Genomic DNA, 13,693 nt, shown 5'->3' on the forward strand with positions numbered 1-13,693 from the left:
TCTACTTTGGCTACGAAGAAGTATACTATTGACTGACCCAAGTTAATTACTGATGATCAAAACACCACCTTTAAAAAGCAGTAATAGCCAGTAAGTCCATAAAAAGATGTTCAATATCACTAGTTATTCTGGGAAAATAAATCAAACCACAATGAGACACTTTACATGCACTACATTGACTATAATAATAAAAAAAATGGTAAGGATGCGGAGAAATTTAAATCCCTGCATACTACTGGTGGGAATGTAAAATCATGCAACCTCTGTGGAAAACAGTTTGGCGGTTTCTCGAAATGTTAAACACAGAATTACCATATGACTTTAGCACTTACAGTCCTAGGTAAATACCACAAAGCCTGGAGAACATTATATTCAAACAAAAACTTCTACACAGGGGCGCCTGGGTGGCACAGTGGTTAAGCGTCTGCCTTCGGCTCAGGGCGTGATCCCAGCATTATGGGATCGAGCCCCACATCAGGCTCTTCCTCTATGAGCCTGCTTCTTCCTCTCCCACTCCCCCTGCTTGTGTTCCCTCTCTCACTGGCTGTCTCTCTTTGTCGAATAAATAAATTAAAAAATCTTTAAAAAAAAAAAAAAACTTCTACACAAATGTTCATAAGAACATTATTCATAATAAAAAATGGAAACCACCCAAATGTCCATCATCTAATCAGTGGATAAAAGAAACATGGTCTATCAATATAATGGAGTATCATTCAGCCATAAAAAGTGATACACACTGTAACACAGGTTAACCTTAAAAACATTATGCTAAGTGAAATAAGCCAGCCACAAAAGACCACATATTGTGTGATTCCATTTATATGAAATGTCCAGAACAGGCAAATCTATAGAGATAGAAAGCAAATCAGTGGTTGCCAAGGGAGAAGGGCAGTGACTATTTAATAATAGGGTTTCCTCTAACAGTGATGAACATGTTCTGGAATAGATACTGCTGATGGTTGCACAATACTGGCGATGTACTAAAAACCACTGAATTGTACACTTTAATTGGTTAAAAGGTTGAATTTTATGAGGTATGAATTTTACCTTAAATTTTTAATAAAAGGAATAGAGAATTTATTATTTCCAGCCACAAGGGAGTAATAAAATAGATCCTAGAGAATGGAAGCACACTATTGGAAAATTCTTACATTGTCTATGAAATGATGTAACATTATTTGAAGGCAGAGCATGAAACATTAAAAATGAGTATTGTAAACCCTAAAGAACTCCCTGCCGAACACACACACACACACCCTCACCCCACGCAACTATCACTAATAAGTCGAAAGTGGAAATAAAATAGAAATCTTGAAAATACCCAATTAATCCAAAAGAAAGAAGGAAAGAAAAAAGAGACAAAAACAGAATGGAAGAGAAAAATAGGAAACAAAGAGCAAGCAAGACATACACATAAAACCAAGTATATCATAACAGTGTTAAAATACAAAGAGCATAGAGGCACCTGGATGCCTCAACTGGTTAATCATCCAACTCTTGATTTTGGCTCAGGTCATGATCTCTGGTGTCTGAGATCGTGCGCCCTATCAGCTCTGTGCCCAGTGGTGAGTCTGCTTGAGATTCTCTTTCTCCCCCTCCCCCCCCACTCTCTCTCTCTCTCAAATAAATAAATCTTTATTTTTTTTATTTGAGAGAGACAGTGCAAGCAGGGGGATGGGCAGAGGGAAAAGCAGGCACCCTGCTGAGCAGGGAGCCTGACTGGTACTCCGATCCCAGGACCCTGATCATGACCTGAGCTGACAGCAGATGCTTAACTGACTGAGCCACCCAGGCACCCCAATAAATAAATCTATATGTATGTATGTATGTATGTATGTATATATACAGCCTAACCAATCCAATTAATAGGCAAATCATTTAATTAAATTAAAAAGGAAGATTCAAACATATACTATCTATAAGAAACCTACTTCATTTTTTTAAATGGACTTTTTTTTTAATGATACATATATATATACTTTTTAAAGATTTTACTTATTTATTTGGGAGTGAGAGAGATAGCTAGAGAGAGAGAGAGAGAGCACACACCAGCAGGGAGAGAGGGAGAAAAAGATTCCCTGCCGAGCAGGGAGCCCGATGTGGGGCTCAATCCCAGGACCCCGGGATCACGACCTGAGCTGAAGGCAGATGCTTAACTGACTGAGCCATCCAGGCACCTCAGAAACCTACTTTAATTAAAACAAATATAGAAAAGTGAAGGACCAAAAAAAAAAAAAAAGCCATGTAAACACTTATACAAAGAAAGGTGGGAAGGCTATATTAACATCAGACTAGTTAGATTTCACACAAATATTACCAGGAATAAAGAGACACATTTCAAATGATAAAGAAATCAATTTGCCACATCTAAATGTGTGTGCCCTACTAACAAAACTTCAAAATACACAAAGCAAAAGCTGACAAAATTAAATGGAGACACAGCCAAATCCACAATTATAGTTGGAATGGCTGAAGATTTTAACACTCCTCTTTCAGGAATTGATAAAACAAGTATATAGAAAATCAAAAGGGGCATATGGAATGTAATACCAACCTGACTATTTGACATTATAGAATATGCCAGCCTACACACAGCAAAATACTATCTTTTTCAAGTGCATATAGAACATTAACAAAGATAAAGCTTATGGTGGACCATGAAACAAGTCTCAATAAATTTAAAAGGACTAAATTCAGGGGCACCTGGGTGGCCCAGTCAGTTAAGCATCTGCCTTCGGCTCAGGTCACGATCTCCTGGTCCTGGGATGGAGTCCCACATCAGGCTCCCAGCTCAGTGGGGAGTCTGCTTCTCTCCCTCCCTCAGCCTCTCCCCCTGCTTGTGCTCTTTTGCTCTCACTCTCTCTCAAATAAATAAATAAATCTTTAAAAAAAAAAAAAAAGGACAATTCATACAAATCCTATTTCCTGAGCAAAGGTGAATTATATTAAAAATCAATAACACAATATCCAGAAAATTCTCACTGAGAAATTAAACAACATATTTTTTTGTTGTTGTTTTTTTTAAGATTTTATTTATTTATTTGACAGAGAGACAGCGAGAAAGGGAATGCAAGCAGGGGGAGTGAGAGAGGGAGAAGCAGGGATCCAGCTGAGCAGGGAGCCTGATGCAAGGCTCAATCCCAGGACCCTGGGATCATGACCTGAGCTGAAGGCAGACGCTTAATGACTGAGCCACCCAGGCACCCCTAAACAACATATTTCTAAATAACCCACAGTTCAAACAAGAAATCACAATGGAAATGACAAAGTATTCTGAACTGAATGAAAATTAAAAGATAACACTAATGTGAGGATTAGAAAAGGCCAAATCAATTATCTAAGCTTCTATATTCAGAAACCAAAAAAAGGTGAAATTCAAAATAAAAGGAAAGAAATAATAAACCCAAAAATTACTGAAATAGAAAATGGACAAACTATATAGAAAATCAAAATACCAAAACCAGTAATTCGAAAAGATTAATAAAATTGATAATACTCTAAACTGTTCAAGAAAAAAGAAGAAAACACAAACTACCTCTTTCAGGAATGAAAGAAGCAGCATCCCTTCCAATCCTATAAGCATTAAAAGTATAAGGAAATATTATGAACTTTATGTCGATAAGTTCAATAACTTGGTTGAAATGGACAAATCCCTTAGCAGACAAACTACCAAAGCTTACTCAAGAAATATAGGACAGAAAAAGCCCTTTATCTATTAAAGAAACTGAAGTAGTAAATAAAACCCTCCCACAAAAACTTTGGCTTCATTGGTGAATTCTACCTAACACTTAAGGAAGAAACATACTAATTCCATACAAACTCTTCCAGAAAATTGAAGAGATAACATTTCTCCCTCTTCCCCTCCTTCAGAAGAGAGATTACCAGCATTACCCTGTGTGATAAGCTGAACGGTGTCTTCTCCCAAATTCATGTTAAAATCCTAGCCCCCCAGTACCTCCAAATGTGACTGTATTTGGAAACTGGGCCTTAGAGGTAGTTAAGGTAAAATGAAATCATATATTGGGCCCTAGTCCAATAACTGGTGTCGTTATAAGAAATTAGAATACAGACAACACAAAGATCATGGGGTGACCATGTAAAGATACATCAAGAGGGTGGCCATCTACAAGCCAAGGAGAAAGGCCTCAGAGAAACCCAAACCTGCCAATACCTTGACCTTGGACTACTAGCCTCTAAAACTGTAAGAAAATAAATTTCTGTTATTTAAGTTACCCAGTCTGTCCATTATTGTATGGCAAACCTAGCACTAATACACCTGATATAAAAACCAAACCATATATATATGTACACACACACACATATATATATATTTTTACAAGAACACCATAGACCAGTATTACTCATAAAAATACAAAACAATCTCTTTTAAAAATTAGTAAATGGGGCATAAAAAAAGAAGTAAAACTGGAAACTGGAAAAGAAGAAGTAAAACTGTCTTGACTTGCAGATGACATGATTGTATTCTCAGAAAACCTCATAGGATCTACCGAAAAAACTATTAGAACAAGTAAATTCAACAATCACAGGATACAAGGTTAACATACAAAAATAAATTTTATTTCTACATATTAGCAACAATTAGAAATTGAAATTAAAATAATATTTACAACATCATCAAAAACATGAAATTCTTAGGGTTAAGTTTAACAAAATACGTGCAAGTTCCAAACACTGAAAAACTACAAAATTACAAAACACTGCTAAGAGAAATTAAAGACCTAAATAATTGAAGAAATATACTATGTTCATGGTTCAAAGATTCAATATCGTTAAGATATCACATCTTCCCAGACTAAGTCACAGATTCAAAGTAACTCAAATTAAAATCCTAGCATGCTTTTTTGAATAAATTGGTAAGTTAATTCTAAAATCTATGTGGAAATGCAAAAGACCTAAATAACCAAAATGACTTTGAAATACAGGAACAAAATTACACTATCCGATTTCAAGATTTACTAAAATGATAGAGTAATCAAGACACTGTGGTATTGGCATAAGGGTAAACATACAGATCAACAGAACAAAGAGTCCAGAAATAAACTTATACACATATGGCTAATTAATTTTTAAGACAGGTTCCAAGAAAATTCAATGAACAAAGATGGCCTTTTCAACAAATGGGTGCCACAATCACTGGTTATCTATGGAGGAGAGGAAAAATCTTCAACCCTGACCACACACAGTATACAAAATCTAACATGAAATGATCAGTTATCTACCCATGAGAAAACTATAAAGCATCTTGAAGAAATATATAAGAAAATCTTTGACTTTACACTAGGCAACAAACTCTTGGATAGAACACAAAAGTCATAAACCATAAAAGGAACAACTGATACACTGGACTTAAAATTTAAAACTTCTGCACTTCAAAAGACAATGTTAAAAAAACAAAAAGGTAAGCAACAGACTGGGAGATAACATCACAATATATAGAACTGACAAAAGACATATATCCAGCATAAATAAAGAACCCTCACAATTCAAGACAAACAAGAGAAAAATGAGCAAAAGATTAGAAAACTTCATAAAAAATACGCAAATGAGAAAATAAGCACATGGAAATATGTTCAATGTCATCAGTCATTAAGGCAATCCAAATTATAACAATGAAATACTACTACACACCCAGTAGAATAACTAAATTTGAAAGACTTTGAAAAAAATTGAAACATCAAACGTTGGCAAGAATGTGGAACTGGAACTCTTCTACATTACTGATAGAAATGCAAAATGATAGGGCATCTGGGTGGCTCAGTCGGTTAAACGTCTGCCTTCAGCTCAGGTCATGATCCCAGGGTCCTGGGATCGAGTCCTGCATCCGACTCCCTGCTCAGCGGGGAGCCTGCTTCTCTGTCTCCCTCTGCCCCTCCCCCTGCTGATGTGCATTTGCACGCTCTCGCTCTCAAATAAAATCTTTTTTAAAAAAGAAATTCCTTATAAAAAAGAAATGCAAAATAATGATACAGCCACTTTTAAAAACAGTTTTGCTGTATATTATAAAGTTAAACATATACTTGACCATACAACCCAGCCAATACAGTCCTAAATATTTACCCAAGAGATATGAAGGTATGTCCACACGATACCTGAATGTAAATGTTTACAACTTTCTTCACAATTGCCAAAAACTAGAAACAAAAAACCTCAAATCATGTTATACCCATATAATGCAATACTACTCACCAATTAAAAGAAAAAAATGAGTGGTATATTCAACATTAAATTTGAAAAACATTATGCCAAATAAAAAAAGTCAGGCACAAAAGAGTACATACTGAATGACTCCCTTAATACAAAATCCTAGGAAAGGGGTGCCTGGGTGGCTCAGTAGGTTAAGTGCCTGCCTTCGGCTCAGGTCATGATCTTGGGGTCTGGGATCAAGCAGCACATCGGGCTCCCTGATCACAGGGAGTCTGCTTCTCCCTCTTCCTCTGCCTCCCCACCCCCAACCCCGCCACTGTTGGCTCTCTCTCTCTCTCTCAAATAAATAAATAAAATCTTCCTCTCTACCTTCATTTCCTCATCAATAAAATGGAAATGATAAAAGTATCTGTATCAAACAACTATCATGAAGATTGAATAGCTAATGTTAAACCATTACAAGAGTGCCTGGCAAATAATTTTTTTAGAAGTACGTATACCTCCATATTTTATTAGGAGTATGTATACCAAGCCAATGGTTAGTACAGCACATTCACTTTGGAGTGAACGTAGCGTTTATTAACTTTGAGTTTCAAGTATCTAAAAGAGTCCCAAAAATAGTTATGTGTAATTTTTATTTAACCCACTTTGTCTTATTATCTCTATTAAAGCCAAAATGCCCATCCTTTAACTAATACTGAGACCAAGGAATTCCAATACATGACTTGGGCCTGGTATTACATGTTCCAACTCTGAATTTGGGGAAGAGCACCCACACCAAACCACACAGACTACGAATAGAGAAGGATGGACTTCTGTAGGTTAATACCAGAATTACAATAAACAGAAATCAGACTGCCTACTACAACCCACCTTCCTCTCTATGTAGAAATAGAGACAAAATCAGCTCATGATACTTAACTATATAAAATGAAAGAATAATTAACTTATATATGAAGACATGAAGAGAAAACATGTTACTCTCAATGAAATGTGAGCTGAGATGGTACAAACCTATATATCTAGAACCTGCCACATCCATATATGAATAAAGAGGGCAAAGTGAAGAGCAAAGATGGGGAGACACCACATATAAAAACAAGTCAAGAATTTAAGAAATGTTTTACTTTGTACAATACAAATCTTAACAGGAAAAAAAAAGACTAACACTGTTAAAGCTTTCCTTCCAAGCTACAGAAGCTTTGAGGAAAAGGGTTGCAGGCTAAAATAATTATTCAAAATAAAAAACACCAGTAACAATATACATATGCAAGGAGAAAAAATGAGCAACAAGGTTTAAGGCTTGAGTTACTTTAACCAGTAACAATTTTTGGGGGGGCATCTGGCTGGGTGGCTCAGTTGGTAGAGCATATGACTCTTGATCTTGGGATTGTGGGTTCGAGCTCCATGTTGGGTGTAGAGATTACTTTAAAAAATAAAATATTTTTAAAAAGTGTTCAAATAAAAAAATAGCAATTTTTAGAATATGATCAAATAAGTAATGTTGGATTATCAGGAAAGGTCTGTAAAAGGAAAGGGTAGCTACTAATCAACACATTCTTTAGTATACTACTGCATCAGTACCTCCCTCTCCATTTATAGACCAGAATTCAAGCTGATAGTCTTTCATATCCTGCTTCATAATTTTCTCTTTCATTCGGTCTACCATTTGATTCACCTAAGTCCGCTGACAACAATGCTAACAATCCATCATCTGATAGCCACAAAGACCGTAATGAACTGCTATGATTTGATACCACTTCCTGCAGAGTATCTTTCGCCATCATGGTCATCCAAATGGCACGTGCATTATAAAGCAAAAGATTCATCAAGTTTTAATTTTGCAGATTCAAGTTCTTGCCTGATGTTACTACAATAATAACATAATGAATTCTAAAGTTTATTTCAGTAGTTGAATATGCTTTAAAAGCTCTTTAGGGGCGCCTGAGTGGTGCATTCGTTAAGTGTCTGCCTTTGGCTCAGGGCGTGATCCCAGGGTCCTGGGATCAAGCCCCGCATCAGGCTCCACCGCTGGGAGCCTGCTTCTTCCTCTCCCACTCCCCCTACTTGTGTTCCCTCTCTCGCTGGCTGTCTCTCTGTCTGTCAAATAAATAAATAAAATCTTTAAAAAAAAAAAAAAAAGCTCTTTAAATTAGTTAGTTCTATTTCTAATCTCACTGTGGTTTCAAAAGGCCACCTAAATTTTCTATTGTCTTTTCTGTCACAAGGAAAATTATATACCAAAATTCAGTGATTTTCAAATTTTTTTCACCCTGATAGCCCATAAGATATACATTGTATATAAATATGTAACCAAAAGTTCAAAGTTATCTTTATCATGACAAGTTATGTGGTATCTATTTTATTTCACTTTTTGATAGTTTGAAAAACACAGTAGCAACAATGATCAATGGGTTTCATCTTTAGTGCTAAATGTGATTAATAGGTAATGGCTTCCTAGAGTGCTACGCTGAGGACTGTGAGACATGTGAACTCAGAAGAGTAACATCTGCTATGGTACTAAGAGAAGCAAGGATGCCAGGATATGATACTAAAATTATATGACTAAAAGACTCTCTTCACATTAAATCGTGAGCTTCTTCTGGACAGTCTATTATTAATAGTACGACACAAGAGAGGCAGTTACATATTTATTAAACGGCAGATCTATTTAAGGTAGATCCTACCTATTTTGTATTAGGCAGGTGATCAGAATTAACCCTCCCACAAAGGGCCTACTATCTACTTGAAAATACTTATTTCTTCCTCAGAATAACTGAGACTTACAGGGAAAGAAAGAGAAAAGCTAATGCAGAGGCAGTAGTAATGTGCTAGAAGAAAGATGTCATCTTAGACTCATAGTTTAGTTAAATGGATCATGTAAGAAAAATTAGAAAGAATCAAAGTAACAAAAACTTCCTCTGAATTTCAAAGATTTATCCAACTTCAAACTAAATACTACTCTCTCCTATACTACAGATTCTCCAACTATAAAACAGAATTATGGGCAACTTGATAATGCTTTGTATGAAACAAATAGTTAAGTGAAAACCCTAAATCCCTGAAATGTTCATCAATTCTGCAATTAAATATAAACTTACTTACACATATGATACAAGTCAAGAGAGGCCAATGTGTGTTACTGAAAATCAGGCATTTGACTTTAAATCAACTGTTCTCAAAAAATGGTAAAAGGACATGTCACTATCACCTGGATAGCTTTTCCACTACACTACCATTCCAGTCTCCAATTCTGGTCCCTCCTCTTGATGTGGGCAGGCAAACAGGGAGGAGGGAGGAGCGGTCAGGGATAAAAACATTTCTCTCATGTGATTATGAAACGGCTGTTTCCCTCTAACCTACCACACTTAAGAGCCACTGGCCTAGGAGTGCCTGGCTGGCTTGGTTGGTGGAGCACTTGACTCAGATCTTGGGGTTATAAATTCGAGCCTCCTGTTGGGTGTAAAGATGACCTAAAAGTAAAATCTTTGGGGGGCACCTGGGTCGCTTAGTCGGTTAAGCGTCTGCCTTCAGCTCAGGTCATGATACCAGGGTTCCCATGATGGGCTCTCTGCTCAGCAAGGAGTCTGCTTCTCCCTCTCCCTCGCTCTCTGCCCCTCCCCCCTGCTTGTGTTCTCCGTCAAATGAATAAATAAAATATCTTTTAAAAAATCTTTAAAAAAGGGGCACCCGGGTGGCGCAGTCGTTAAGCGTCTGCCTTCGGCTCAGGGCGTGATCCCAGCATTCTGGGATAGAGCCCCACATCAGGCTTTTCCGCTAGGAGCCTGCTTCTTCCTCTCCCACTCCCCCTGCTTGTGTTCCCTCTCTCGCTGGCTGTCTCTCTCCGTCAAATAAATAAATAAAAAATCTTTTAAAAAAATCTTAAAAAAAAAAGACCACTAGACTAAATACATGTACTTATAAATTTTCTAATTCCATAAAATAAAGTACTAAGTTGAGAACTGGGAGATCTGAGTTCTCATTTTGCCCCTTAGCTGTCCAATCTGAAACAAAGTTACTTCTTTGTCTCAATGGGAATACAATCACATTAGTATTACATCAAAACTAGAAGTTATCTATAACTTCCCAGAATTGTTCTTGGGAATAAAATGAAATGTGAAGTATAAACATATCTTTAAACTGTGATAAGAAATTATCACCATTATTCAAACTTTAGCTTCACTTAGATGTAAAAGCATAGAGTAATTTGGGTTGGTTCACAGTCTGACCTTGAAGCATACAAGACAAGACCATCCACCCAGAGCCAATTAGAAATGAAGATTCCTTGGGCCTTGACTAATACCTATCTTCTACCCCAAAGCTTGGCCAAATCAAATCTAGCTTGAGAATTGGGAAAATAGATTCCCATTAATGAATTCTTCAGAATATTCAACCTCACCAAAAAAAGAAATAATGGACTAATGAGATTTTTAGGAAGTGAAGTAGTCACACTTTTTAACTGAAAACTTTCACTGGGCACTTCCTGGTTAGGACTTGGGACAGCAGACTTAAATTGTTAAAAATTAGGTGACAAAATTTTAATAATCTTACCACCCTCACCTTCCTTGAAAAAAAAAAAAAAATCAGTGCCAGCTGCTTATATGACTCTATGGCTCTCCAATTCTCTACAAAATGGCCAATAGTAATGCAACTCATATGGTGTCTGGCAGACAATGTGTGCCAAATAAATATCTATTGAACGAAAGACTGATTCCGTTATTTCTCACATCTTCTACACTATTTCAGTGCACCTATATAAATGCTTGCATATTTGTTTTCTTTCAGCCTACTAAAAATTAAAATGCAAATGGTGGCTAAAAAGACAAATTCTGAAAACTCCCATTTTGTTTCATCACTTCTATTTCATCATATGGCACTCTACTGGGTATGAGCGCAAACACCTCTTAGACCCACCCATAAGCTGGTTAAGTTATACGTAACAATCACAATTATAGCCAAGTTTCAATGAAAAATGAATTAATTCTGAATCCATAATAATTTAAGACCAAAGCAAAAATATGAATGAAGATATTTTTACTGCAATAACTAGAAACTATTAAGTCTTACCAAAATCTTTCCTACAGTTCCACCTTCTAGCCCTATCTTATTTAATGATGCCAACTCACATCAACCCTGAAGTAAATCAACTTCCCTACAATGACAGTGCAGGCCAACTTCCTACTAATATTCTAAGTCTATCAACAATTTCCTCCAAAGAAAAAGCGTAAAATCCTACCAGTTCTCACTTAGCTAAAAGCAGTTCCTTTCTCATAATCCTACCATTTGGATTGGGTTCTGGATACAAAAACAATAAAAATCCCAAAACACTTTCAGCAAAACAATCAACTCCATCTTTCACTTAATACGGATAACCCATCTATGCCAAATATCATAACTGAATACTACTGTGTAGCATTCAAGGTGCCAACTCTGATGACAAAATGTCTACTAGCTGGCGTTTCTCAAATCCGAAGTTCCAGTACACTATAGCCTGTTACACCAATGTCAATTACATCTAACACGTGGATTATGTTTAATAAATGTGGTTCCCTCTTTCAAGGCATTCAGTGACAAGTGGAATTGTGAACAGACTTTATGACTACAGTAGCTTCGACAGCAGATTTAAAAGTGGCCTACCCTTTGAAGTGGGAGGATATTTATACACACACACACACACACACACACACGAAGGGATATAGACATGAAATACTACTTCTCCTTAAAATATCCATACCCACGTCTAGAGCACCATCTACCACACTTTCAATAAGCAAACCACGACCAACTCCATCCCTCAGCATCCCAGGAAGCTTAATCCTCTCCTTTTACAAGTTTAATTCACTTCAACAAGCAATCCGGACCGATAGGGTGCCTAAGTCACCAGACAGCCAGAAAATTCAAGGGCCAACTTTCTCCTTTTAGGCACATTTATCTCACCTTCCTTCTCGCCCCCTCTTAATTATTCCCTCAACTCCCCTCACCTCCTCCCCACCAGCACTGACCTCTTTAGTACCCCCACCACCCTTGCCTCGGTACTCCAACACTCCCCCATCTCACCCCATCAACCACCAGGCTGAAGGTCTGCACACCGCCACGGCACCAACCAGACCACCCTCCCAGCCGACCCCACCAGCCCAAACAGGGCAAACTGCTCATTCAGCGAAGGGGAGGGCGATGCTCTTCAAACTCACCACACGAAGTCGTTGCTTTTGTCCTCGTAGGAGTTGATGAGCCCGTTGCACAGGGGGGCGAGCAGGGGTCTCTTCCTGCTGCCGCTGCCGAGGCTGGAGCCGCTCCCTCCCACGCCGGCGCTGGGCCTGGCCGCGCAGCTGAGCCGAGAAAGGCCCGCGGACACCGCCCCGCCGCCGCTGCCGGACACCGCGGCCGCCACCAGCACAGGCCGCGCCGGGCCCCCGAGGCCGCCCGAAGCCGCGGCCTGGCCCGCCCCGCCGGACGCCGCCGCCGCCACCGCCGCCGCCGCGGAAGGGGGCGACGGAGAAGAGGACAAGGACGAGGAGGCGGAAGTCACCGAGGAGGCCGCCGAGGAGCCGGGGCTGGTCCCGGCGGAGCCCGACCCGGCCTGGCGGCTCCCAGACATCGTGACTCTCCCACCTCCGGCTGGGCGCTCGGAGAGGGACAGCGACCGCGACCCGCCGCCGCCTCCCTCCCCTCAGCTTCAGTGCATCCTGAGGCCGCGCGCCGCGCCGGGAGGTGGGGCTGAGGAACAATAAAGTTGATTTTTTTTAAGGCGAGCACACAGCGGCGTCCGACGGGAGGGGGCGGAGGAAACTAAGAAAGCGGAGGGGAAACCACTACCGCTGCCGAGGCCGCCACCGCCGCGGGCCCCGCCGCAGCCAACCGGGGCGCGCCGAGAGCCGGCCGTGCGCGCACGCGAGCGGCGGAAGGGGCGGGAGCGGCGGCGGAGACAACTTCGCGGGCCGCTCGGACTCGCGCAGCGCGCCCCCGGTGGTGGCCTAGCAACACCGGCCGCGCCCGTCCACAGCTTTCGCCGCTCGTGGCGTACGGGGCGGAGGGTGTGGGGCAGGCTGTCCTAAAGGGTGAAAGGGCTCCTAAAAGAGGAATGAATGATAGGGTGGCGCAATGGTTTGGGAGCTTGGGGGAAGAGCCGAGTGCTCGCGAGGGGACTGCGCACGCGCTCTAGGCTCCGACCCTCGAGGTTGCTCCGGGTCTCCGCTCCACGCTCAGAGCGGCGCGGGCGCGGAGTCGCTGCACCACGCCTGCGTGGGGGCGAGCCGCATTCCTGAACGTGGAGAGGGAGCGGTCGCTGTCGCTGTCCCCCGAGAGGCAGGTGGTGTGACCCAGTGGCAAGAGCATGGCAGGTGCTTCCGAGTCGCGGTTTGAAGACACTGTAGACCCGGACGCGAAGAAAAAAACCCAGGAGCTCTGAGCAGTTGAAAAGAGCACTGGACGGAGAGTCAAGAAGTCTGGGCTCTGATGTTAAACCATTCCACAGTATTGTGAGGAATAAATTAAGATGAAGTCAGTGAACGGTGCTTTCTAGCTT

The 13,693-nt window shown here is 40.2% G+C and overlaps 1 protein-coding gene across 11 annotated transcripts in view; it reads right to left on the minus strand.

Moving 5' to 3' along the window:
• The window catches only part of COP1 (COP1 E3 ubiquitin ligase), a 241,666-nt gene extending 228,631 nt beyond the window's left edge, over nucleotides 1-13,035 (minus strand). For 5 of the 11 annotated variants that reach the window (XM_048224857.2, XM_048224856.2, XM_057315704.1 and 2 more), the window contains exon 1: nucleotides 12,360-13,034. In XM_048224857.2, coding sequence (XP_048080814.1) covers nucleotides 12,360-12,766 — 407 coding nt within the window. In that variant the 5' untranslated portion in view covers nucleotides 12,767-13,034. Of the gene's footprint in view, nucleotides 1-12,359 lie in introns of all 11 variants that reach the window. The other 6 variants (XM_026509296.4, XM_044387896.3, XM_057315701.1 and 3 more) reach the window with 3 other exon arrangements.
• Between the last annotated feature and the right edge of the window lie 658 nt (nucleotides 13,036-13,693).

The sequence above is a fragment of the Ursus arctos genome, unplaced genomic scaffold (assembly GCF_023065955.2).
Source record: "Ursus arctos isolate Adak ecotype North America unplaced genomic scaffold, UrsArc2.0 scaffold_2, whole genome shotgun sequence".
In the NCBI taxonomy this organism is placed as follows: domain Eukaryota; kingdom Metazoa; phylum Chordata; class Mammalia; order Carnivora; family Ursidae; genus Ursus; species Ursus arctos.